This window comes from Antedon bifida, chromosome 6 (assembly GCF_963402885.1).
Source record: "Antedon bifida chromosome 6, ecAntBifi1.1, whole genome shotgun sequence".
NCBI lineage: Eukaryota > Metazoa > Echinodermata > Crinoidea > Comatulida > Antedonidae > Antedon > Antedon bifida.
In genome coordinates this window covers 23,538,757-23,566,696 of record NC_136231.1, presented here as the reverse complement: position 1 = coordinate 23,566,696, position 27,940 = coordinate 23,538,757, and the positions used below count along the sequence as shown (strand labels likewise).

The 27,940-nt window shown below is 31.7% G+C and overlaps 1 protein-coding gene across 18 annotated transcripts in view; it reads right to left on the bottom strand.

The window, feature by feature from the left end:
* LOC144845883 (uncharacterized) overlaps positions 1-27,482 on the bottom strand; it is a 99,611-nt gene extending 72,129 nt beyond the window's left edge. For 4 of the 18 annotated variants that reach the window (XM_078703376.1, XM_078703378.1, XM_078703374.1 and 1 more), the window contains exons 1-3: positions 25,379-25,522; positions 4,943-5,041; positions 4,271-4,372 (exon numbers count right to left, since the gene is read on the bottom strand). In XM_078703376.1, the coding sequence (XP_078559502.1) occupies positions 4,271-4,372; positions 4,943-5,041; positions 25,379-25,447 (270 nt within the window). In that variant the 5' untranslated portion in view covers positions 25,448-25,522. Of the gene's footprint in view, positions 1-4,270; positions 4,373-4,942; positions 5,042-20,716; positions 20,791-25,378; positions 25,527-27,332 lie in introns of those variants that run through there. The other 14 variants (XM_078703370.1, XM_078703367.1, XM_078703366.1 and 11 more) reach the window with 7 other exon arrangements.
* Positions 27,483-27,940: the final 458 nt, after the last annotated feature.

Below are 27,940 nucleotides of genomic sequence, written 5' to 3'. Positions count from 1 at the left end.
TAGCCCATCCGACTAACTACAACTAGTGTTACAATAGCGAATGTACAAAATGATCGTATAATGCTCAATGATAAAATGTGTACGAGTAGTACTCTATTTTCATGGCTTTTACAAAAAGTCAATTTGTCTTCCACTTTAAATCTAATATAAATACCGTACACGTAGGCTGTATTAATCAATCGAAAAAACTGCTAAAGGTCCTCGACAATCGATTTCACGCACTTTTGATAACCCTTTGGAGGATAATTTGAAAATTAAACACTCAATATTGGTTAGCTCCACATCATTTCCAAGGTAAAACGAATATGCACTTAAAGCAATAGACGAATATTTAACTTCATTCAACTTCTTAACTCAATAACCAATTAAATAAAAAGAAGATCCATTTTAAAATCTGGCAGAGATGATTTAACACATTGAAAACAGCTATTAAACCTGTCAGTCGTGAGAGTAATGAAAAGAAATATGCAGCACGCACTCCAATGCTTCTACCGAAACCCTGAATGAAAAATGAATCCGTCCAATGTTTAATATATGAGTACTTTAATCAGAACAATAGACTCAATGAACCAGACTGTGCATGTATCAAGTCAAGATTTTGTATTGTGCGTTTATAACAGAAATTTGAAAGGAAATGATGTTGATAACACTTTCTCTCTGTTCATACGTCAGTCGTACAAAAGTAGCGCTACGACTGGTCTGAATAATTCATTATTATATTCAGGCGATTATTACTTTGACCTGCAATCAAGTCAGGTCGTCAGGATTACAGCCAATGAAATCTAATGAGAAATCTTCAAGACAAAATTCATTGATGTGAGTGTTATGAGAGCTTGTTTCAACAGTGTGCATTGATATGGTTGGGATGTAGTGGATTTCAAGCAAATTAATATAGATTAAATGTGGTGATTGAGTTAAGATTGGCGTATCCTGTACACAGGCAATAAGTGTTGCACGCCTTCAGGATCCAATACAATAACAATCAATATAGCTTCATTTGGAGGCAAGCACTATGGGAGTCATAATAAAGACGAACAAAAGATGGTATTAAATTACAGCAATATCATACTGGAAATGAACCAGATTTGATATCAAGTCAGTAGCCAATAAGATATTTTCATTTCATTAATGTTTGTTGTGAAAAGCGTGTTGAAATGTATACTGTAGACTATACTGAAGAATACAATGTAGGCAGGTTATTCAGTGTTAATTGCTATGTTCGTGAATTTTAACAACTATAATTGTAAAAGAATAATGGAAGTAAATTGTAAATGGGTCCAGATGTTTTTACTTATTACATTAAAATTGAAGAACAATTGTATGTTGTTTTTTTTTTACACATTGGTTTAATGGTTGGGCACTGCATAAACAGAAGACTTTTTTTCTAATCTGTAATTGACATTACATGACAATATCATAGTTGGCAAAAAAAAAAAAATAATAGAAAAAGGAGGTGGATTTTATAAAGGTTGAATTGAAGACTTAAAATAACCAGAACGATCTTGGAGACTTTATATTCTGGATATCCTGAATATTCCTTTGGAAAGACTTATTATTAACGTAAGGAGTTTTAGTTTGTCAATGAAATTAGAATCTAGGCTTAATTCAAGTAAAAATGTTGACAACGTCTTATCAAAGATGCTCTCCAGGTGGAATGCCATCCCGAGATGAGTAGTATTAATTAGTACAGAGTTTTCTTTTTTTTAAAATTAATTTATATGTAATTTTACTTTCTATGGACCAAAGATTCCGAAATAAAAGATTGAATGAATGAATTACATAATTACCAATAGCATGGGATAGAGGGCAGCATACATAAATCTTACAATATTAGTAATTGTTAGAGAATGATAATTTTGATCAATATTTAGTCTAAAGACATATTTGACAGTAAGGCTGCTCAAATTATAAACACAACTTAGACAGATACAGTGAGGAGTTCGAGGAGCTAGATCTCCTAAAAAGACCAGTCAAGTAAGTCAAATCAATGCAACATGAATAGCTGTGCAAATTTGAACTAAATAGAGGGCAGCAATGTATGTTATGCTGACTATTATCATTTCTGAAATTTTGCCAGTGAACATTTTTTTCAAATCATAGTCAATAGTCTGGTTGCTCACTAGCTTCTCAAACTGCTCACACAACTCAGAAGTTTAAAGAGCTACAGTAGTTCTAAAAAAAAAAGCTTGTCGATTAAATGGCTAATCAATGCAACAAACATGAATACTCAAAGAGTAATACTGCCCTCTATATATTTTTTTTTTCTCTCTCTCGTAAGTTTATTAATATTGCAATATCATAATGGATCGGTCTACCTATTAAAAATTATGTACAATGTTTAGTATAAATTGTATTTATTATCAATCCATTTTGGATAGAAAAGAATGATCTTGATTGCTGGAAGGCCAATATTGATCTCCATAAAATAATCATAATGTTCTATTATTTCAAAAAATCGAACAATATTCTCAACATAGTAATATTTAATTTGTAGTTTACTGTAGTTTCTATTATATCATGTAATTAGGTTTCTATGTATGTAGGCGCAATAGGCAACCTGGACTGTACAGAAAGGACCAAAATATTGCTCTATAATCAGCCTACTAGATTAATTGAATTGCTGTCAATTAAAAGATGATTTTCCACATATCAGAGCATACCAGCATACCAAGCTAATTTACAATGGTTAATGAGAAGGAAAGAATAATATAAAGGAGAGAAGAATGTCATCATCTGCCCCGGTTTTTAGATATTAACATGCATATTGTGCCAATGTAAATAATAGTACAAATATTGGAATCGTCATGCGGAAAAAGTAGGTAATTATGATCAACAAGCAGAAAGTTTATTAGTACTGTAGTAAGTTAGTAGTATAGCCTACACTCTCTCAAAACCATCACTTTTTCTTGAGGTCCAAAACATCCCAAATTCCTTTTTACCATTAAAACCATAATTTCTGCAAAACCTGACAGGAGGGTGTCCGGTATTGGGCTGACTGTAGCTGTAAACCATCTCAGGGGTTACTGGGTTTACTGTAGTTTAATTTAAAACTCAATGGAATTGGGTTTGCTTTTAATTTTATACAGTATTTAAATGAAAAATAGCATATACTCTATTTTTGGAATTATAGTTATTTGTTGGTGAATTAAACACAAATTACACTTATGTAACAATTCATGTAACTATTTTCAGGTTCATAATAATAGTAACTTAAATATTTCAAAGGCCATTACACAAATGTAAACTTTAAATTGATTTATGTACCTGTATGTGTAGTATTAGAAGATGCATATGCTCATTTCATGTTTTCTCTATCATTACAAATAGCTTAAGGGCAGCTGGAAGACGATAGCAAACATGTTATTGAATGTGTCGTATAATTTCCCTCCAACTATTTTAATATTGTATTGACCAACCTAATGAATTAACACAGCATACGTCAATTACATGTTAGTACACTGGTTAAATGGAACTTGGTTAAATGTTTTCCTAGAAATAATGGCTTATATAAATTATATTTTTAGGAGGTAATACTAGTCATAGTCATAGTATCTTTATTTGTCCATTAAAAAGAATGAACAGAAATTGTGTCATCTATGCATACAGCTAGTATTCTATGATGAATTATCATTTTAAAATTTGTTAAAATAGTATTCTGTTCATAATCTAATATTCTGTATTTTTTTATTTACTGGTTGTTCTATTTTTGAGTATTTAATAATCAATATTTAAATTACTGTATATTAAGTTTGATATTAATAACCAAAACTCAGATGGCATTGTATGAAAGGTTATTCCTGGATTCTAATCTTAGAGGGAATTTTGAATCTTAGCTTGTATCTGATTAACAGTGGCAAAGCAGTTAATACAGGGGGCTCTGGAAACCATCCATAATTTCGGAACAGGTTCAAGGCTCCCCTCGACCAGTGTTCTGGTGGTAGAACCAGTATTCTTGTAATAAGGTCTCAAAACTGGAGGTAAAAACTTGGCTCATGCACACTTTAAAGAACCCAACACTTTTTCGGAAAAGTAGGGAGTTACCCTGGTCAACTGCTCTATCTTACAGTAGTCCTTGTCATTACGGGTTAACAGAGGACAGAATCTAGAATTCCTCAATGAGGAGACATGACATTAATGATAATGTCTTTGCTTCAGCTATTACAGTCGTCAAACTTCAGTTGTTATACAAACATTGTCCTTAGCTTTTACAGGAACCGATAATCTGGTTTTAAATTGATCACAAAAAAATAAAATCAACAAAATGTCTTACCGCATTACTTGTGTTGATATCTGTGCTTCCTTTTAAATAGTCAAATACTTTTTCTAAGTTGCCTGCACGTGCGGCCCGTAGGAAGCTTGCATTACCGTCAGTCTGTATAAAAACAAAATTTACAAAACGATTTAAAAATGTCATTTTATTTGTTTCTCAAACTTTAAGAATACAGTACAATAATAACAGAAAAAGGGAAAAGGTGAAACAAGGTCAAAATAAGTAATTGCATGCTTTAAGATTGGAGTCCCCATAGGATAACATGATTCAACAAATATATATTTGGGTTTTTTTTTTATTATTCTCAATTCTGTTTTAACTATTCAGACTTGGTATGAAGCCAAGCTACCTGGGCAATGCTCTGGATGAGAAAATGACCAAAATCAATTGCAATAATTAAGAATAACTTGTATTCCATAATGATTATATTTATATTAACACAAGCCCAAGATTTCATAACGCTTCTCAACTCTACAAAAACTGTACATCATTTGGGCTGGCCTAATAAATTGCAAGGTTTTCCAAAAATGCTGGTAATTCTAAAGTTTGTAACGGTAAAAAATAATTTCAGACTTTTTGGACCTGGAGGAAATTCTGATATTCTTAATGTTTTTAAAAGTAAAACAGAATGTTGGACTTTTTAGACCTTTTGTAAAAAGCACTTTTACTCACCAAACCTGGTTTATCCTGGTACTTTTTGGCAGCTTCGTCATCGTCATTTATATTGGGCTGCTCTCCCGTGGCCTCTTCCTTCAGTTCAGGCATATCTTTCTGTAAAGAACAAACGAATGAAAATTATATTTAAAATACAGTGGCACATCATTCAATCAGCATTTCAAACACAACAAAACAAACTTGTTACTGAATATTATGTAAAACATATTTTGTAAACATTCAGGACCTATAATATCAATAAACTTGCGAACAAAAACTGTGTTGACGGATTCGTTTGAAATTAATATTTGACAATAGTCGTACTCGTAGATGGTTGTACGTAACATGTGACGCTACAACAAACTATGACTATGCCAAGAAGTAATTTCCAATTTGTTTGTATCTGTCAGTATTGCTTGCTTATTCATTCTAAAGTTCTGCAAAATGAAGACAACCTCCTGTTTAACAAGATACGAAATAAAGAAAGCAAATGGGACTTTACTTTAGTATTTCTCTTTTCTTACTCTTTCTTCCACAGAGTAACATTAGATCTCTTATTTCATAATGTACACACACCCACACAAAAACATAAAATGTACACAAATATTTTGTGTAATATACTTCCTTAACTACAATTATAAGTAAAGTCATTGAATTTATCATACAATTCAGCTAAGATTAAATTTAAACCATACAATTTGTGTAAATAATACAACTTACTTTATAAATGAATGTAGACCTACTATACCAAGCCACTGTAGTAAAGCACAGACTATAATACAGTATATTGAAAACACCAACTACTAACCAATACCACAAACAATTCAACATTCACACCTTTGTAGGCATTGTTATCCTGGACAATTAGTAAGCTAACAATGGTTGCCTAATACAATGAATTAAAAATACAACAAAACCACAAGTTTCTTTCACACAATTTCTTTAATAGTCTGGTACTATTGCTTGCTAGATTATACTGTCAAGCAGCCAGTTGACAAATAACAAGCTAATTTTAAATAAAAATTGATTTACAAGATAATAGAATAGTGAAAACTGGTATTTATGGCCGTAGTGGTTATTCCTATGGGCTTGTTGTGTTTCTAACATAGAGATATTATAAATCTTTATAGTTTCTAATGAAACCTCCATGATTCAAAACTTAACAGTATTTTCCTGACACTTAGAAATAGGTCCTCACAAAAAACAAGAAAACATGGTGAAATTAATACCATAATTACAATAAAGTTTTGGCAATCAATTGTCAAGAAAATAAGTTATATTATCCTCACTAGTAAAAATTGGCCCGCATCTTAGTCAGCCTTTATATTTGTAAACACCACTCCATTTTACAACACATCAATACTTGACGCATATCAAAGCGATTTAGCTTAAAATCTGAATATAAAGTGCCTGGAACTAACACTGCTGTTTAACGATTTCATAGCACTAACAATAATCCTTTGGGAGCTGCATAATGTTGCAGATTGTGAATAGATTCTAATTAATATGGATTCAATGAAAATATGGATGATATAATAACTGTGTTTTGATACTGTAATTCCTTAAAGGTACAAAAATAAAGCTTAAGGCTTAAAACAGATACAGACAAAATACAAAGTAGCCAATATAAAACTGTATTGTGGGACTTGGCTGGAACAGTCTTTCTGTCATTGAAATTTTACTCACTGGGCTGACCACATTTGATGTTATGATGATGAGTAGAAGTTACCAAATGAGCAAAGTGTTCAATGAATTTAGTTTTATTGACAAAAAAAGATCAAAGTAAAATAAAACAAAAACACATACTGTACCAAAAAAGGCAATGTATACTATACTATATAACCCATTTAAATTCTAGTCCATTTCCTTAAGTGTGGAGCAAAATATTGTCCCTTGAAAAAAAATATCATAACCTTGGGGGATGTCAAATCTTATATTCCATCTCTAAGCAAGCAATATCTGTATTTCTTTATTTCACTCAAAACCAACACCGAATCATCGCCACTAAGTAAGAGGCTGGTTAAAATGTATACAGAGTGCTAGAAAATCACTGGTTTTATTGAATATTTAGTGTATAAGTAATGTATCTGTATTTTCAATCAAGATCTAGGCCTGGAGAAAAGTATCACTCAATACAGCATTTGAGATGGGAATTCTCTCAACAACATTCCAGTTTAACTATAATTTATTAGTCATTTTGCCATTGGTAATAATGAATTGAATTCTTTCAGTTTGCAAACTCTGTAGGCAGTAAATCTAGATACAACATAACCAATAACTACATTGTTATCAAGAAATAATACATTTGTTTCGCCTCCTTTTTAAAATCTTTTCAAATGTGTTCAATCAATCCATGATTGGGGTCAAATTAGGTCAAATAAGAAACAATGTGAAAATTCAATATTTTGATGTTTGATTATTTAATTAAGTGGAAATTCATGCAATAGGCTTTGAACAAAGCTACAATAACTTAAATACTACTGTTATTAAAATTTCATTCAGAATAGTATAGAGTAGTCGGTTATTTCATTGCTTTTCTGACCCCTGGAATCTCTCTCATCAATTTAGTTGAAAATATGTCTAAATAATTAGCAGTGTTGTCCAATTAGATCAGATAAAACCCATGTCCCAAATGTTCAATTATTGTACTATGAACTAAAAGAAAACAAATATTGCAATATTTTATATCATTAAGACTATAGTAGCAGGGCCTTAGCCACTGGTATGGTTGGTTCAACCTCACCACTTTTCACATAGGCCTTTGACAGCCATTTGGCCCCACAGAGATTGTTCCCTTTTCCTGAGACCACTGCAGCACCACTTTATTTCAACCAAATTGTAGGCCTCAATTGTGCAACTAAACCTATTTTTTTTTTCACATTTTATCAAGAAAATATAATTCCTTTCTTAATCTTCACTGCCAATTATTACTTCTTATCAAGATACCAATGCAATATGACCATATTCTGTCAACATGGAAATTGGTAAGACTGGAAAGTTCAATGCAATGTGATGTTTTTTATAGATAAGTTGTGTACTATTTAATCTTCCTAGCTTAATCATACATGGTCAACTTTTCAAATAAAGTACAGATGTGTTGTTGGTTTCCTACAGTATAAAAAAAAAATCAATTTCTTACTAAAACCATCCCTTCCTCCTCCTTCATAATAATATAATAAAATATTGCCAGAAGCTATAGGAAATTACTGAAATTCTAACATTCTAATGCACTTCTTGTTGACAACCTGAACAGCTACAAAATTATCTTTTAAAAGGTTGAACTATGATCTATGCATTTGCACTTATGATCACTTGTTCAAATAAACGCCTAGTATTAATTATGGTGGTATTACATGGATACATTGGTTCATATTTAAACTTACCCTAGTCTTTATCAATCGGGGAATTCCACAGTTAGGTTATGGCACTGGCTAATACTTTTTATACAAAAAATCCATAACATTGTAGATCAGAAACTAACTGACAGCATGTCTACTGTGTAAGTGTTAAATATCAATTTCCTTCATTAAATAATTTAAAATCATGTTTACAAAAAAGAGTTGCAAACTATACACTACAGTAAATATAGAAAAGCAAGATAGAGGTAAAATATGTGTATGCTACCACTGGTAAATAATGGTATTAAAGAGTATTTAATAACTTGATTAAAGTTACCTGGTTTTTCAGAAAATATATTACCACCTCTACAGAATATTACAAAACCCTGGAAAAGGATTGGCTCAGACAGTCTCAAGGTTGGACAACACATTTTAGCACCTTTTTGATCACCACAACCACATTCTCCACAAGTGAAACCTTGAAATTAGGCCAGTCAACTTCATTGATCCACAATAAAGATTTACATCAAGATGGGTTGCCTGGGTACACCCTGTTCTCAGGGCACTAGACTGGTAGTCCCAAGTGGTACCATCAAGAAGGAAGAAATTAATTCAAGGCTATGTTGTGTTCTAATAATAGTTTCAGCAACATTGTTGAATTGAAATTGTGTTTTATTTTGACTGTTAAGTTTTCATTCCATTGAAAAACTGTATTTTTTTTTTAAAGTAAATTAAACATTGCTCTACATTTATTTATATATTTTGCCTTTATTGTACAAAATAATTTTGTAACCACTGGCCTGGACTTGACACAATAAAATACTATTATTATTTCATAATTAACTTTAGATCTGAACAAAACACCAGAAATCTAATTTGATATTACAAAGACCAGTATGACTATAATATACACTTTGTGTCATCTTCAGCAGGTGGTTGAAAAGACTCGTCCTTTAGACGGATGTCAGTCACACTTTTGTTTCAACATTTTAATAATACTGTACTGCACAGTACTTAAAATTCTGGGGGTAATCTAGCCAACTGCCAATCTACCTTACATTATGTGAAGATTATTTTGTGCTGCTCAAATGAGCCTACCTGAAATTTCTCACCAAGCAAGGCTATACAGTAGTATTAAATTTTAGATATATTCTCTCATATTGGCAAAATAAGATCATGGGATTTCAATAGTATGGTACAGGAAACATTCTACAAAACTTATTATGATTTTCACTTTGAATTCATGTAAACATAACAATTCTATAGAATTTTTGGCACAAACAAGTTTCATTCATCTACAAACTTTGAGATGAGTCATAGTTTTCATTCAATAATCCTTGAGGAATGTTCCTGTTTTGATGACTTGCTAAATGTGCCATATTTCCACTAAAAGGATACATGTATTTTATGGATAAAAATAAAGAATATTCAAAATCCCAGAAATTAACATGGTGGCCTCCAATTGCTACACTGGGCTACAAAAGTCTAGACATATAATAATAGACCTCGCTGTGATATGTTTCTGAGTGTTATATAATCCATACACACTCTACTAAGGTACAGTAGCTGCTCCAATAGGCCATGTTTCTGCTGCCAAGAATATACCATATGTATGGTAAATCTATATACGGGTTTAGCAAAAACAATGGATGTAAATCTATGCAATGCTAACAGTAAAAAATTAACAAAAGATTCACTTGTTATCAACTATTGTTTAGAACACAATGGCTACAGACTGATGACAAAAATAAACTGGTGGTAAAGACAATCATTTATTGTGTTTGACAATGAATACTGTGTTCTATCTACTACAGTACTGTAGTAGAGTGTAGACCTAAAATGGGTCTGAAATGATCACTGGATAAAGTTCAGTACTGCACATTGTACATTGGCCTTTGCACAGTTTTATTGTACAGTAATATCGTTAATAAATATACAGTACATAAACAAATGTTTCCTGAAGTTTAATTAGTGTGATCACTTTAATTATCAAGTCTTACCTCTGACATTTTCTGTAATTCTAATTAGCAGGTGTATTCATGAACGCTGATCGAAGCCGGAAGAAATATAACTCACACAACCTGCTTATTGTAAGGATCTTACAACAGTGCCTATGCAAAGTAAATAATGGTGCAGACAAAGTCAACAAGACCTACTAAATAATGTGATAGTTTGGATAGCTGTTTGGAAAGAGAGATACAGGTTCTTTACATGTTCAACGTCCGTTCAAACTACTGATTTACATATTTCATCGGATACTCTTACAGTACACCATAAAAATATGAACAAACAAAGACTGAAATAAATATTTACAGTAAAAATTTTGTATAAAAATGTACAAAATATGAACAAGGATAGTAACATTTTGAAACTAGCCTGAGTACTAACTAACTTAAGAAAAAATTTACTACTAGAGGTGCATCCAGTGAACAGTTACAATTAATAATTTAAGTTAAAAAGTAAATTCAAATTTGATTTTAAAACTTTAAAAATATACCTTAGCCCTAGGTAATATAAGACATTCTGCCCAAAGATACGATAATATTAAAATGTTATCTACATATAATTTACACAGGCATAGAAAAACCCTTAACTGCTTTAGTGATATCATACTTGAAATTTGATTAAAAAATGAATTAATTTATACAGTAAGTATAGTACATGGTGAAGATGACGAAAATAAGAGTAAGAATAAGAAAAAGGCATCTTAGAGATTGTACATTATGAACTGATAGTGGTGAAAGGAATCCAGAGATTTTGTGAAGCACCACAAGAACAAGCCGACCTTGCTGAATTTGTTTCAGGCAAGTTTTTCAATTGTAATTCAGCTATAGGAAAGGTTACATAATCAATATCATTAAATTAAGTGCACTGATGGCTATATCATGAATAAAGAATCATGGATAAAGGAACCACGCTGTGCTTCTTGGCAGGAGCTTTTGAAAACATAAAAACCATTAAACTCGCTTTACAATTAAAATGCAACATACAGGAGACAGATGTTTACATTTTAAATAAAGGTGCCAGGTATTTCAATAACATACATGTGCACCACCACTGGAAAGCATAGTGTACCATATACTGTATATTTTATTTTTAAAATCTATAATCTAATCTGTAGAACTGCATTTAAATACTAAATACTACTGTAATAAAATTCACTCAAATTTCTGGAAAAGTCACATTTTTTAATAACTCTGATAATTTCCTAGAAAATGATAGGACATAACATACATGAACTTTGACCTATAAAGTACTATTAATAATATAGTACTGTGAAAATGTCAAATGAAATACCATGTCCATATTGCAACGAATGGGAATACATCTGTTCACAATCTTTGGCTATATCCTAGCTTCTTCTGAGAACATTGGAATAAAAAACACTTGAGTATACAAGCTAATATTAGGTGCTAGATGGAAATTCACTTAGTTATTGTTAACAAGATAAATATTTTGGCACACACAGCCTTTCATACATAATATGTATATTATACAGCTTGAATCATCTACTGTATCTAGTTTACAAACACAAACGCCCACTGATCTACTACTGCAACAGCCAAAATGGCACAAATTTAAAATAACTGACAGCCTAAAAATAACAGTTTTAAACACCAAATGTTTTTTATTGATGACCACTTATTAATTTGAAACAGAAATGCCCTATGTATCAGAAACTGGCAATGATTTGCATGACATGATATGAACATTTAAGATGACAACTCTGAATCACAAACTAACACAACACAACAGAATGCTCTTGCTCAGCTGTATATAGTTTCATTTTATGGTAAAAGGTCAGATTTTTGGATTTTTGCTTTATTGCCATACAAATTGTTTTGTCAAGAATTTGACATAAACATTGATTAATTGATATTAGGGCAAGTTTCAATATGTGTGGAAAGTGGGAGGGGTTCAGTAGCTTGTAATAATTCAATTTTACACTGTACATTAGTACTGTTTGCTACTTAAAAAAAGTAAACTTGAAAATGTATGATGTAAGAGGCAGTGTCAAAGATATTTTTTCCAACCAGTATATTAAATTATTCGCTCCAAACTCCTTGCAACATTCATATCACCTGGTGTTACTTATTGATATGACTGGCACCTTTGAAGGCCATCAAAAGATTGTTTTTGTTTTGGGTGTTGAAGTGTCAATCTTGTCATGATTGACTGAGCATTTGACACCTTGGGAAAATCCCAGGTTTGAGAAATATGATCAGTGTGAGCAGACATGTGCTGCAATGACAGCACAGAAAGTTGTATGGGTTTCCAAAAGGGATTTTGATCTCCCAAATCTCAGCAAAACTATCTCTGCAAATTACACACTCCAACTCATAACAACTAAATTCATATTTATGGATCTTATTTTAAGAACAACTTAATGTATTTATCATACGGTACTCAGATAGCCAGCCAGTCAGACAGACTACATTTGACATTAAAGAACCATTTCAATTTGCCATGAAAATTAGCAATAACAGTAATCTATTTTTCCTCAAAACATTGTTGAAACATGAATATTCTATTATAAAATACTGGAAAAACCAGAAAAAGAAAAGTACCTTAGCAACTTCTCAAAAATATTCAATTACATTCTATTCAATTACGAATACAAAACACATCAAAAGTATAATAGCTGTACAGTATTTAGGTTGAATAGAAATTAATTATTTCCAATCGCCAGGAAGATTAACAGTTATTTTCGGTTTGGTGCTTCAAATAAATTATTGAGACATATTATGACATATTGACGGATGGTCTAATTTGAAATGTGTGTTACAAGTTGGAACTGATCTGTTTCTGGAATCAACATTAAAGTGAACAATCCAATTATGAAAGAAGCAATAACGTATCCTATTTTGAGAAAGACTATAATTAATCTGCATGATTTTAATTTATACTTCATCATTTTGTACTCCTACGCATCTATGATAGTTACAAAGTTTCCCTGACAATAGTATGAAGTATAGTATCATATTCACCTATCATACAGTACTTTAAAAGTGAGATGCAGTTTTGATAATATCTTGTGTATATGGTTCACATGAGAATAACACAATTTAAGAGTGTTCCTCTTACCAGAAATATGACGTAAAAACCATAATTTTAAATAAAAAATGGAAGAATCTGGGAATAGGGCCTGAATGTAGAATTTTACATTAGTGACTAACAAAACAAATTGGGAGTAACCAATCGTTCTTTCAATCCCAGTATTGAAAAAACAAACTTAAATACAACATTTTAAAAATTATACATCCAGCGACCTCTCTTGTATGCATTGTGATAAACCAGGGAGTAGCATATTGATTATATGACCAAGGTTGCTACTGTATACACCTTATTCTATGACCATTATTCAATGACCATCCAATATGGTGAGATTACGTTATCTATCAAATTATTCAGATGCATAATTCTGATATACTTGCACTGTGTAAAGATTTGAATAACATGTAGAAACCCATGGGAAATTATAGTACTAAAGAAAGCACATCCGTCTATGTAAATTATTAAAGTGCACCTTCATTACATTTTCATCAGTATTGGAAATTTTAGCTTGTGGATTGGTTTGACATCTGCAGAACCTTTATATGTATGATCATGTCTCTTTTTCCTTTTCCAATGACACATGTTAGGCATACATTTAATGAGACAATTTTCTGGCCAAAATGGGACAGTTGGGCCTATATGTGGCATTCAATTTTAATAACCATTCAATCTAATACAGAACACATACAAGTAAAATACAATGTTATTAGGCCTATAATAAATTAAAATGTTCTAATGTTTCCCTTTTCTTATCCTGTGGTGGATAGAAGAATACCAGTTGATGCATGTTGTTCTTTTATATAAAGCATGTCAACTGATGAATAAGGTCTTCCAAGCAGGGAGGTGAAAATGTACTTTTTTCACCTCCCTGTTCCAAGTTCCTGGGATAACAGTGAAGATGTGTCAAATAAAATGAAACTATTTATCATCCTTAGTCACCATCATCATACTGGTTCAGGAAACACAGAAGCTTCTGAAGCTCAGTGTCTATGTGGATACATGCACATCTAAGAAGAGGAGGAGCCCTAATGATGTTGCTTTATAAAAAAAAATGATGTTTACAAGAGAAACTCACCTTTATACTGTAGGTCTATACAGTGTGATGTTTAATCCAACTAATTTCTTTATAAAACTCTAGTAGCTGTTTGAAATGAATTAAATGTGATTTGCCACGCTCTACCTCCTACACAATCACTTCACAACATCACTCGCAACAATAATTCTATTTACCTAAATACCGGCACAAGGGTCGTATGCTAATTCTGAACACAGATTACCTGCACATGAGCAAACCACTGTAAATATAATATCAATGCAAAGAGCACAGGCTGATGGAGGCAGATTCAGGGACCGCCTTCACAACAGGTGTGGCTAATAAGGCAATTCAGGGACGGCCTCATTGCATGAACAAAATACTAGAAATAACATAATGAATAAACATAGACAACATAAACAAATTTAGCTTAAAATTCTAAGAATAAATTGAAGATTTATTGAATAAATATGTAACTGTTAACTATAAATTTTTTTATTTATTAATCATTAAAAATTGTAGTAATTTAAAATCGTAACTGTCAAACTGTGGGTGTGTTCCTAATTAAGTACTGCATAGGTTTCTTCTCATAATTAAGTATCATGTGTTACAAACACAATGTGACTAACTTAACTGCACCCTATGTTCAGGTTAATATGTTTTAATAATTTTCTTCGTAAAATAATAAATATTTTAATAGTTGTTCAAAGGGATTTTAAAAATTAACTGAACTACCTGTCATGATTTTCACCTGGTATTACACCTCTATGATTTTCAATATTTAAGAATAAAAATAAAATTAAAACAACTAAATTAATACTATTGGTATTGTTTCACTACCTGTTTCTTAGAATCAAACACAAATTGTTAAAAAAAAAATGTTAATATTAAAATTTGAATTAATAAAGTATGTTAAATAGTAGTAAAGTAAAACTAGAAATATGTGTAAACTGTACCAAGATTTAACCCCACACCCTTCTGATATGCAAGCCACCTAAATCATTTGACCACTTTCTTGGTACATTGAGCCTACCAAATATTTGGTTGAAACAGTATTACTATTTTCACTCTTGCAGAGTTTCTCATTTTAATCACTACACATATATTCAGAATTTTAATCAATGGGCGGTTTAATTTCCTCTTTTCCCATAAAAATACAATAGTATATAATTTATTATCATTCATAAAATTGTGTCTCATTTTAAGTCGCATCCTACCTATACATTAGCATATAGCAAGGTCTTTTAAATTAGTGATTATAATATAGGTAAAGGTAAACTTCATTTTATGATCGAGGTAAATGCGATCCTAGAGGCAATATTGATCTGTAGGATGTTGTTAAAAGGGAAAATGCCTGTTTTATAATATTCTGAGCAATTTGCAATTCAAAGCTTTATTTATATCCGTCATAATGTAATATTTAATATAATATACGGAATTAAGTTTCAAAATGCAGTTAGAAATGTCAAACAATGCATAAAATTAAGATATTTACTTTAAATAATAAATATCAAGATACATTAATTACATAACAACTATAGTATATATTTAATAAATAAAAAGGAAATCTAGCCACTGACTCACATTATTAGTTGTTTTTCTTCGGTAATTTGCCTTTGCCTTTTAGAGTGGCCCAGTTTATGCAGGTAAAGTACCGTGGGCACGAAATAGGCTTAAATAATATAAATGTAAATACATTTATTGAACAACTACAGTATGTAACTTTATTATTTGGTTTGAGTGTACAAAAGTCTAATTAAATTAGTTGTTTTGTAATTGCTGCTGTTGTTATCTTCTTTGGGATCTTACATGTGTCAGAAACATTGTTTTCTTCAAAAAAACTATTAATGGTCTTTAATTATTAAAATGTCTTATTATATTATATGTATTGTTATGTTTATATTGCAATTATTGAAATATTAAATGTTCTTGAAAAAAATTAAAATGAAACACAGCAATGGATAAAATATGCTCTCAACCACTTAAAATATGACATAATTAAACAATTTTAAAATATACAAACAATCTTCAAACATAGTATTTTTCCAAGATTCATTTTTCAATTTTAATTATAGCTTCATTCATTTTTTGACAAGACAATTATGAACAAGAAATGAAACAAACTACATTACTTGAATTATTCATTTATTCCAAATTATACTTTGCTGCAATATATTGAGTGTGATTATGCAAAATTCCATTTTAAGAAATTTCATCTAATGCATGAATTTATGAGTGGAAATTTCATGCATGCATAATTACTGATAATGCCAAGTAGCTCGTTATGAAATAAACAAGGATATTAAAACAAATTGCATTGACGTCGTGGAAAAGCAAAATAGCCTACAAGGATGTCTTAGACTGATATGTTGTATATTTCATGCAAAGGTTTGGATCATGGAGCAACAATGCTGGGAAGAATCGCTAATTCCACCGATTTAAAAACTCTCTCCTTGACGGAAATCTGTAAAGAACATCCCTATATTAATAATGGTATAGTCTACACACTTTATCACAGCATACAGCAAGGCCTCTTTACTCTTACGATTCGGGCAGGCCTAGGGCCGATGATTAATAAATTATGCTCTGTGCTTTGGGTTGATTGTTGCTCGGCCAAAACTTAGACCCCTCACAAGGTGTTTCAAACAATTTGGACAGCCTAAATGGGGTGGCTTGAGAAATGAAGTAAATAAATTATCAGAGCTTTCATGTTCGAACAACATTTGTCAAAAACAAACTGACCAATCTAAAATAATAATCAGCTATAGTTCTATCTTAGTTGACATGGCCCATTTCTTCATTTTAGGCCATTTACTATGTCCTTTCTACTTTGGCTCATAGACTAGTACATGTACAGGTTAATTTATTGAAACGGTTATTGTTTTAGCAGCAGAAACAGGACCCAAAAGTAAATGATTCACATGTGTATGTAGGTCAATAAATAAGAAAGGATATCCTCCCAATGTGTTTTGAATCTGTTCACAAACTCATCATTTAATTATTTTCTTATATATATAAAACAGATTACCTGTATCATAAAGCTAGTTAGTATGCGACAGAACGTAAACAAGCAAATTTCAAATCTACCTAGTAAAACTGACATAGCTAATGGTACTTTTTTAAATGTTGAATAAAATGGCCATGCTGAAATTACAGACAACTTTTGAACTCACAGACTTATCTACAGAACTTTGAATAAGGGCCTGTTCAGGCGTACAGAGTGATGCTTTATCATATATGCAGCATACTCATATGTTGTGCATATTATTACAACTTGGGACCAGGAAAATATTTAGTGGAAGCCACCTCTATTTCACTGAAGATTGCGACCATGCTTGTGATATGAAACTTCATAATAGATCTAACACGCTAAGTTGCTAGTGTAAAGTTGTTAGGGTGCTTGATGGAATTGGATATTATCGTAATTGTATCAGTACAGCTCCTAAGTTAAATATTAATTATTATATATACCGTACTGTACTGTCAATATGGAGAGTGAGATCTAATTTTAGTGGTACTGGTACTTTACTAAACTACTACTAATTTGTTTACAAGGAATGAAGCAATTTCCGTATCATTCTTTTAAACTAAATAGAATGAAATATCTTCCATTCTTGATCATTATACCTGTAGTAGAGTATTTAGATTTATAGTCACAGATTGAAGTTGCAATGTAAATACTCTTAGCCCTAATCAACTAGTATAGATTGTAAATGTACACATCATTTTTGTATCTAGAGGAACTGCTTTAACAGACGTGCACATAGCAAGTTAAAAACAGGTATTTTGTATTTAGTAGCTGAGTATATTGAACATACACTGATGGATGGAAACTACTGTAAGTCTTTTAAATTAAAATTAATTATTTATTCAATTCATAAACCAAATTATATCATGCTAATTCATAATTAAAATCCAATAAAAACATTTTAATATGAAAATGAAAAGCATATCAAAAACCTAGATTAAATGCCTATAGATTGTAAAGCTAAAGCCAAAAACAACATAATCTGAATTAACAAATACCAGCTTAAAACTGACCTTACAGATAAAGTTCTGAGTGGCCAATTCATGAAAGTGTTTTAAATATTATTATGTTTACTCAACCAGACCATTCAAAGGACTATTACCATATTATACACCAAGTGCTTCCTCAAGTCTTTCCTGTATTGGTCTAAATACTTTACAATGTCAAAATTCTAAAGGTTTTTACAACTCAATCAACAAACTAAACCGATTGTTTAAATGATGATAATAATGAGTGAACTTTGATGTGGAATCAAAATATCCTAATAATTTAATAAAAAGTAACTTTAAATTATAATTTATTTAATCTATTTATAAAAAAATTTTAATTAATTATAGAAAAAAAATGTAATTTTGGATTTAATAATCATTAAATGAAATGACTAAAAATGCTAAATAGCATGAGGGAAGCAATAACCTTCCCCAGGTTCCAGGAAGAAAGATATAGGGGCACACGAGGAGGATATAGGACAGGATGCATGGTGTATTTAATCTTTATACTGTAAATCTTAAAACTAATCCAGGCAAAATATAAGATGTATGCGCCACAGTAAGGATTGCGTAAAATTTAATACTACAAATACAATATCAAAAGAGAATGCGCATATAAATAACATTATTATTAAACCTTCTGACAATTATTTTCACCGTCTCATATAAATGTGGCTAAATTTTACTTAAAATGGTAGACACATTATGTTTTATAATAATCAAGAACTATTAATACATTGAAAGCATAAAACAAACTGTGTAAGTGTCACCAATTGTTACTACTAGTACTCTCTATCACACATATTAAAGTTCTTATCAAAAGAAGTGCACTTTAACCACAAAGCAAACCATCCACCCACTGAAAACTACTGCATCCTGGGAAAATATTGTTGGACATTAACCACCATTTGGTACATCAATGAGGTTATCTGGTCCTCATTCAAACTCGCCTAACAATTTAAACTAATTTAACTGCTGTTAAGCTGATCCAAATCATATCCAAGTCAAAACTTGCGTAAAGTGTTCATGTGATCGGTTAACACTCTGTGCCATTAACTCCAACAAAACTCCAAAAAAGCTATGTGTATAATTAACTTAGATAGGTTTCAGAGGTATTTGACCTAATGTGAAAGAACCTCAAATGACCCCTTCGCAAGAACTTTTTTAGATGACAAAAATGTATAAAAAAAACCTTTTTACGCAATTATTTCATGGTTAAACTTTATTTTCCATCTACAGTGTACTAAATTAACAATAGTACTGTACCTTCCCACCAAATTACAATGGGAAAATACCAAATTCAAAAATGGAATCTTTCTTGTAAGGAATTGATTCAACAATACAATACATTCATTATTTGTTCATACCTAACTGTGACAAAATGGGCCCACAATAGTCATATACATTTTTGTGAGGAAAAGCAGGCCTACTGCTGTCTGTCTTGGCTATATTACTATAGATACAAAAAATTGCTGGAAAAACCGGGGGGAAAACCCTATATTCCGATTACGACTATCACATTCATCAGTACCATAACAAAAAATAGTCCTGCAATTTGTTTTTCTTATTATATGAGAAAGTATGTATAAACATACATTAGAACCATCATTATCACCATTAGATCTTTCAGTATAGGTAGAAGAACTATAATACCAACAAGCACATGATGCGTAATAACCAATCAAATGACGAGGATACACTAGGTGTGTTATTGATGATACTGCTGTACCATGCTCTCTTCTAGTGCTAACTATACAAAATGCTCAGGTTAAAAGTTTCAAGAACTTTACTGTTTGGGCCGGCAACACACTATATTTTGCACTTTTATAGTACAACCCCAAGATCACAAGTGAAGATGATTCAGAGATAGAGGCGAGAGGACGTATGCAAATGTCATTATGTAATTATCAACTAAATCTCTGATCCTTGAAAACTGTACCTCAATAAAACCATGATGTTCATCACCTCTAATGTAAAGCTGTAATTGACATTAATTACCTTGATTTAATTATTGTGTTTAATAATATTTTTATTATTATTATTTTACACTATATTTGCAGTATAAAATAAATTTCAAATTTAATAATATGGTCACATCATATTTACTCGACTAGTGTATAGCACACAATTAATTTTTATTCACAAAATCAAAACCTAAATATTTATTAATCAAAATTGAAGTTCTACGAAAACTCAACTAATAACAGGTTATTTAAATTCTGAATAAATTAATTTCTTTTCTAAATAACCAGGCAAACTAAAATCAATTATTAAATAAGTTACGCAAATACATGGAAGGTAATAAAATCACATCGGTTGATAATTACGAACACTCATATAAATACGTACCACTTCTGCTTCTAAATAGCTTGGTTTCATCAGCAAGCATACTCCGATCGGTTCTGCCTTACAATTGTCAATTCATTATTACAAACACACATATTGAATTCTATCCCATAATACCCTGAATTCATTCATGCATAAACCTTTACCAACCACCATATTCCATATTGCATTTTGAACAGAATCTAAATCCACAGGTTATATATATTGATCACTATTTAATAGGAATTTGCTAAATTACACTCTGATAGTAATTTGTATTTTTCAGAACAAATAGATACTAACTGATGAGTAGCGATTGCTGTGAGACAATATAGTAATAAATTACAACCCCTCCTTGTAAAAGAGTACACTTTATCGTGGAGATGTTTTTTGCAAATATAGCCAACTCCTAGTAAGTGAATGAAATAGGAAACTTTGTTGGTTCCCTTTAATAGGGGTTCTACTGTTTTTATCTGAACCCTTTGTTATCTGTTTCCTCTCTCAAACCATTGGTGCAAATAATCGTGCTGTTCGCGCAAGCACCTTTAAAATACCACCAAAGTGTTACCATAATATAGTATAGAATGGCAATTGTTGACAAAAATTGGCTTTTAACGTTCTTTGAACCATCTGAATAACATACAACATACAGCAATTCTCGGCCATCATGTCACACACTTAGTCGCAGGGAGGTGGGATGGGTACCAGCTAAGTATCAATAATTAATACAGTACAGTTACTGTAATCGTATCGATATCTAAATGTAACAGTTGAAGTGTGTCATAGAAAACGCACTACTAACTGTATATTTTATATATTTTGACTGATGAATAAAATGGAATAAATGATGTGTATGATTAAATGTATTGGGACCATGATCGGGCATGGTGACAGCTGACTTAAATTATGTTTACAAATATACTTTTAATTAAACTTGGTTGAATGGTTAGACACTAGTAATATGTTTAAAAAAATTGGATACAGTAGGTCCCTTTTGATAAAACTAATGGACAAACGGGATGCCTACTGTATTTAGTATAAAAGGCATGTATCTGTACAACACAATTTCCAGACAATCTTAGAGGGTGGGTAATAACACCAATAAGACCTTTGCTAAATATAGATATAGTAATAAGAATGGACATTTAAATTATCCTAGTATACAGTATATCGTGGAAAATGAATCTAAAAATTACATTAGTTTGGATGATTAGCAATGATGCATGCCAAACATCATTTCAACATATTCTTGTACAATAAATGTAATATTAGGATGAATGATCTGTATTGGTGAATAAATGTAATAATATCATCATATAATTACAAAGCATACAGTAACCAGTGTCTATCGTCATATTAATCTCCAAACTTGAAATACCTTGTTGAAACTTCTGAGATGAATCCAGTTGACTCTTAATTTATCTTTGCAACCTGACTGTTTCTCAAAACTTTTTTACTCACTACAAACAAAAATGTGCCTGCTATAAACTACACCAATTATATGTGTATTTTAAATATGATTAATAAATAATTAAATTACCTTAATAAAAGAAGTATATATCTACAGAATTTTTAGTTTAGCACCAGATAGATACAATCACCAGGCAGACTGCAATACCAACTGCAAACATACATAGGTGTACAGCCTTGAGTAATCCTCAGAGAAGACAGAAAGTTGCCTAGGGGGTCTAGCTTATCCACTATTGGACAATACAGGGGCTTATCCAGGCTAATGATTGGATGAGCAGACTTGTTGACAAATCAATGGTATTAGATAACAATGACAACAAATGACAAATGACCCATGACATGGGAACAATGAAAATGACAAATTTGAATGCAAACCAAATAAGATGCGACAAACAAGTTGACTTATTAGATTTCCTTTTTTTTTATAGAGACATACAAAAAAATTCAAGATATACAAAAATTATAACAATTAAATAAGCATGGCTTTGAACTACCATGCTGATTAAAAAATAAATATAAATTGTTCTTACACTACAGCTTAGTATTAAATTATCAACTCTCTCAAAACAAGTCACTTGATGGGCTTTCCCAAAACATTTTTAAGATACAGTAGAACTTCTACTTTGGAACCGAACAAAGTACCCCTTTATAAGGTGTGTTCTCTAAACTCTGTCTACACTATCAAACTAGTTTGACAAAAAAAGTGTGATGTGCCCAAATGTGGTAGTGATACAGTATACCTATAGTTTGGTTTGACATCATCATGTCCATATGGACACATCACATTTTTATGTCACATACATTTGATAATGTAGACAGAGCCTTAGATAGGGGTTGTCAAATGTGTTAAATTATTATTTCTCCTCAAAGGTGTCTCCTTAGTATGGGTGTTCCCTCATTAGGGGTTGTCCCAAAGGAGGGGTTATTTCAAAGAAGGGGTTGTCCCTCGTTTATTCAAGTAATAGGAGGGGTTATATTAGTCTAAATGAACAAAACCTAAAGCAGTCAGTTTTAAATTCAAACAACCATGGTATTACATAAAGCGTGGCTAATAACAAAACGGTAACTGTTACAAAAACACTGATCAATTATGTCTACAATGCTGCACGCTTGAATGATTAATTAAGAGATATTTTATGAAGCGATACCGGTAGCCGAATCAATACAATTTAACCACATTATAAGTCAGCAACCATAATTTAGCGGCAAGTGTTTCTGGAATCATCTTAAGCTTACATTTTACGGCCATTATAGAGTGTAACTACCGTATCTATTGTAGAATACACAACTCTAATGTTTTCTTCGTATATATTATCTAGTGATATCTGATAACAATTATTATGAAACTTGTAATGTTAAATCATCTTACACCCCTTTATTTAACATCAAACTTTGTTGAACAACTCCGGAGAAATACAGAGCATCCCCTCTCCAGTTTTGCTAGGAGATGTGAAATTATAATTAAAATACTGACATACTGTAATTTTACAAAAAATGTATTTATTTAATATAAATGTAAAAAAATTTATTTATGGTATTTAATGTGCTTTATGACAATTTACTACAGAAGATTAAATCAACTTTGTTACAATAAACTATTTACCATTAATTTAAAGAACAAATCACCAAGCTGAATGCATAAATATTTCAATCAATACTTGGTAAATATAATTAATTATAAACCATGGATAAATTTTGTTCATCCGATGTTTGAGAATTCACACTAAAATGTAATTAAAAACCTCTTTCAAAGAAGGCATGGACACACTGACTCTAGTGTAATTACCTGATGTCAATTGCATAATTAAATATAGATGCTAAACCTCTTGGGATATTTACGTAATTCCTATTTGATGAAGATAAAATATGCAAATAACTATTCAAATTCGTTGTTGGTTGGTTGATATGCGATAGCTTTTAGGACACACCTTTAAAGCCCTGTCTACACTATCAAACTTTACGCATGTGATGTGTCCATATATGAGCATATGACTACCATATTTGGGCATATCACTACCATATTTGGGTACATAAAACGTTTTTTTGTCAAACTAGTTTGATAGTGTGCACAGAGCTTAAAAGCCCACTTGAATTTGCTTAACATGCAATATAATATACATGGCGAATTAATGTTGAAACCAAATATGAGCTGCATTAACCATCAGTTATCTATCGATTATAGTCCCTAATGAACAGGTCCTATAAATTACGACTTATGCAGCAATTATGCTAAACAATCAAGGAATAATAGTAATGAAATGCAAGCAACTGCAGCCATTTTGAGATTTGTTATCATGTTTATTTTGCACACATTATCATAAGACACTATATAGCCATATTGCGATAATGTTTTCATCTACAGTATAAATAGTTAAAATGTGAAATATAATTCGATTTTGATAATTTAAGCGGCCCATTCTAAATACCAGCATGATTGATATTTTCGTTTTTGATTACACAACTTTCGTTCAATCGGGCAAAAAAAGATGGAAGAATCGTAACTTTTCAGCAAAAATAGCACAAGACATATTAAATAGCAAGACAATTAAATGCATCAACTAGACAACGTCAGACTAGGCATATAGCTAGTGTACGATGTTCGTACGTTACAGCTCTTTACCAGCTGCTAGATCTACAAAACTAAGCATAGTTAGGCCGTTTTTAAGACCGTCCATGAGAGGACATTCTACAATCATAATGCATTGTTTCTCTATTTTTATCATATTTAACCATAAAACGTACATTTAAGACAAGAAATTACAGTACCTGGTTTGACGTTTTTAAAGTAAAAGCATTATTTTTACAAACACATTAACCCCAGTGCGATCAAATGTTTTTAAGCTAACTCCTAAGATCCAAAATTCTATAATATACAAATTGCATTCTGAAAAGTAGAATAGACTTTCCAGACAACTGGAAATATTGACTGTACATTACTAATGTTAATGTACTTAGCAATTGGAAGGAAGAAGAGGAAGGAAATGTATAGCTAGACTTAGAAACAATAATGCATAGTTTGAACAAAAAGAGGAAGCACTAAATAGAGCTGAGAAGTGGGAGTAGGAAGAAGACTGTCGTCACGGACCTGCCAAATGGCAGATGACAAGGTGCACTACATTAGCCGAAGATAACATGGACAACTAATTAATTAACAATTCTTAAAGACATTTTATAAATAAACTTGAATGTCATTGTGGTGAAAAAATGTAAACTTACCTTTCGTTTTTTTTTACTTTGTGATTTTTTCTTTCCTCGTAGTTTAAAGGCCAACCATGGATATCCCATTACCAATAATACAGCGACCTAAAGAACTAAGAAGTATCTCGTCTGTAGGCTTTGCTAATTCACTATCATTCTAATGCCTGCCTCAGTATTCTATACTGTTTAACATGCGAGATCACTTAGTATCAGATTTCCTGTGCGATGGAGCCACAAGAAATGAGAGAGCTGAATTTATGTTTTATACTACACACTCATGTCCCGCGGGGTTGCCTCGACTGAGCATTTAAACTATGACTAGTTTAAAAAATCTCATTTAGTATTGCTTACATTTGCAGTGGACCCATGAAATGTCAATTTACAATAATGTTAATAACACGCAAGGTTCTGTTTACACCTTGTAGACCGAGAGGAACGGTTGACAAGATTAATGGGTTTGTTATTAGGTGATTATATGATGACTAAAAAACAAGCTCTCTGTTCATATTACGACAAATGAACTTTTTCGAAATCGTATACAAACCTAATAATACTATTGTACACTGACACATTTTAAGCAGAAACAGTCATATTCATTCATCATTCATAACATTTAATATTGTTGAAGCTTGGAGATTTTATTTTGTCCAATTTTGCCTTCATACATTTTTTTTCCTTTGAATAATGTGTTCCAATAAATTGAACACTGCGCGGCTATGTTTACTCTCGTAGTTACGATCAATTACCGTAAAGCTAGACCGTAGGTTGGTAGATTGATTACTTACTGACAAATCTCATGAGAAATGAATATTCAGGAGGAAAAGACATGCAAACATACCTTAACCTTTCATCGGAAATGCTAAAGGTAAAGGTAAAGTGTTTGCTATTACACAAGTCATGTTCCAGAGGCTAAAACAATTTGATAATGCTGAACAGTAACTGTAAATATATCTACTGTATGACATTGAGTATATTGAGAAAAATTATGCTATAGGAGAGTTATTGAAACAGACACAGTGGTTTAAAAGGTATTAATTCTGGTCCTCAAGCTTACCTGGAAACGGAGAAAATTCGGATTAGGCCCTCCACAAACCCACAGCAGCCAGCAGTGCAGCGTCTACCAGATACACCGGGATACAATCCCTTAATCGTGCACTATATGTTGCCTAAGGATGCAATCAGTATGGTACAGATAGGCTCGAACCCATACCTTTTACATGCTAGTCCGATATAATCATTATACCATCACTCTCCTGTTTAAATACAGAAACCAATGCGAATCCCAGACGGTCTTCCATTCAGAACGCAGCCGGGCCCAACATTGCTTAACTTTGGTGAGAACCGTAGAATGCAAAGTAGGCCCACCATGGTTTCAAAATACAGTAGGTTGTAAAACCCGCTCACCATGTAGTTTACTGTTGTACCATAATTTGTAAAACCTGCTCACCCTTATACCCTACAGTAGGTTGTCAAGTCAGTCCATCATCAGTTGCAAAACCTGCTCACCTGGCCATGATTTACAGTAACAGCCCCTGGTTTTAAAACTAGCTTATCATCAAAACCATTACTATGATAAGTTGGAAAACTTGCTCAACATGGTTTATGTACTCTACAGGGTTGCAAACTCTATTTAGAGTAGGTTGCAAAACATGATGTATACACTAACTAGCTCACCGTCAGTTACCATACTAGGTTAACTCTATGTAGAGTAGGTTGCAAAACCCACTCAACATGGTTTATTAACCAGTTCACCGTCAGTTACCATACTTGGTTAACTCTATGTAGAGTAGGTTGCAAAACCCACTCACCACGGTTTATACATAACCAGCTCACCGTCAGTTACCATACTTGGTTAACTCTATGTAGAGTAGGTTGCAAAACCCACTCACCATGGTTTAAAATTAAATATATGTAAAACAATTTTACCATGAGTTTATAATAATAATATAATAATATTTTTATTTCTACTTACATATTTTTGTAAATTGCAAGGAAACAATTAGCAAACATAAACAAATATTTACAGCAAAATTAATGGCATCAAGCCGTTGACTCTGTACGCAGACTTCTGACGTCTAGTCGACTTTACAAAATACCGAAGCAGATATGACAGGCGCTGTGTCTGTAAATCAACATACATTACCGCTATTAATAAACTATCTCTTCAAAAACATTATATAGTAAGGTAAACTGAGGGATGTGATAGTCTCCTGTAGGGCAATGTTATCATTCCAACCAGGGGTCAAGCTGAGACAGCAAGGTTGAAATTGACACAGAGCATTTAAACAGACAGGTCATAGTTCAAGGATCAATTCTTTAACTACAGTAAAGTACCTGCATTGAAATTCATGAATTATGCTGTTTAATTATGATTGTGCCAGGTTTACCTATGTAAGTACTGTACTGTACGTTGTTTGCAATATCTGATATAAGAACTCTTAGTGATTAGACCTACTGTACCATGCTTGAAATTATAGATATATATATAGAGTACAGTACTACTGTACTAGGTTTTAATAGCAAAAACTTTTGTAACTTTTTTAATACACTTATCGTATTTTACATATAAAACAGAAAGAT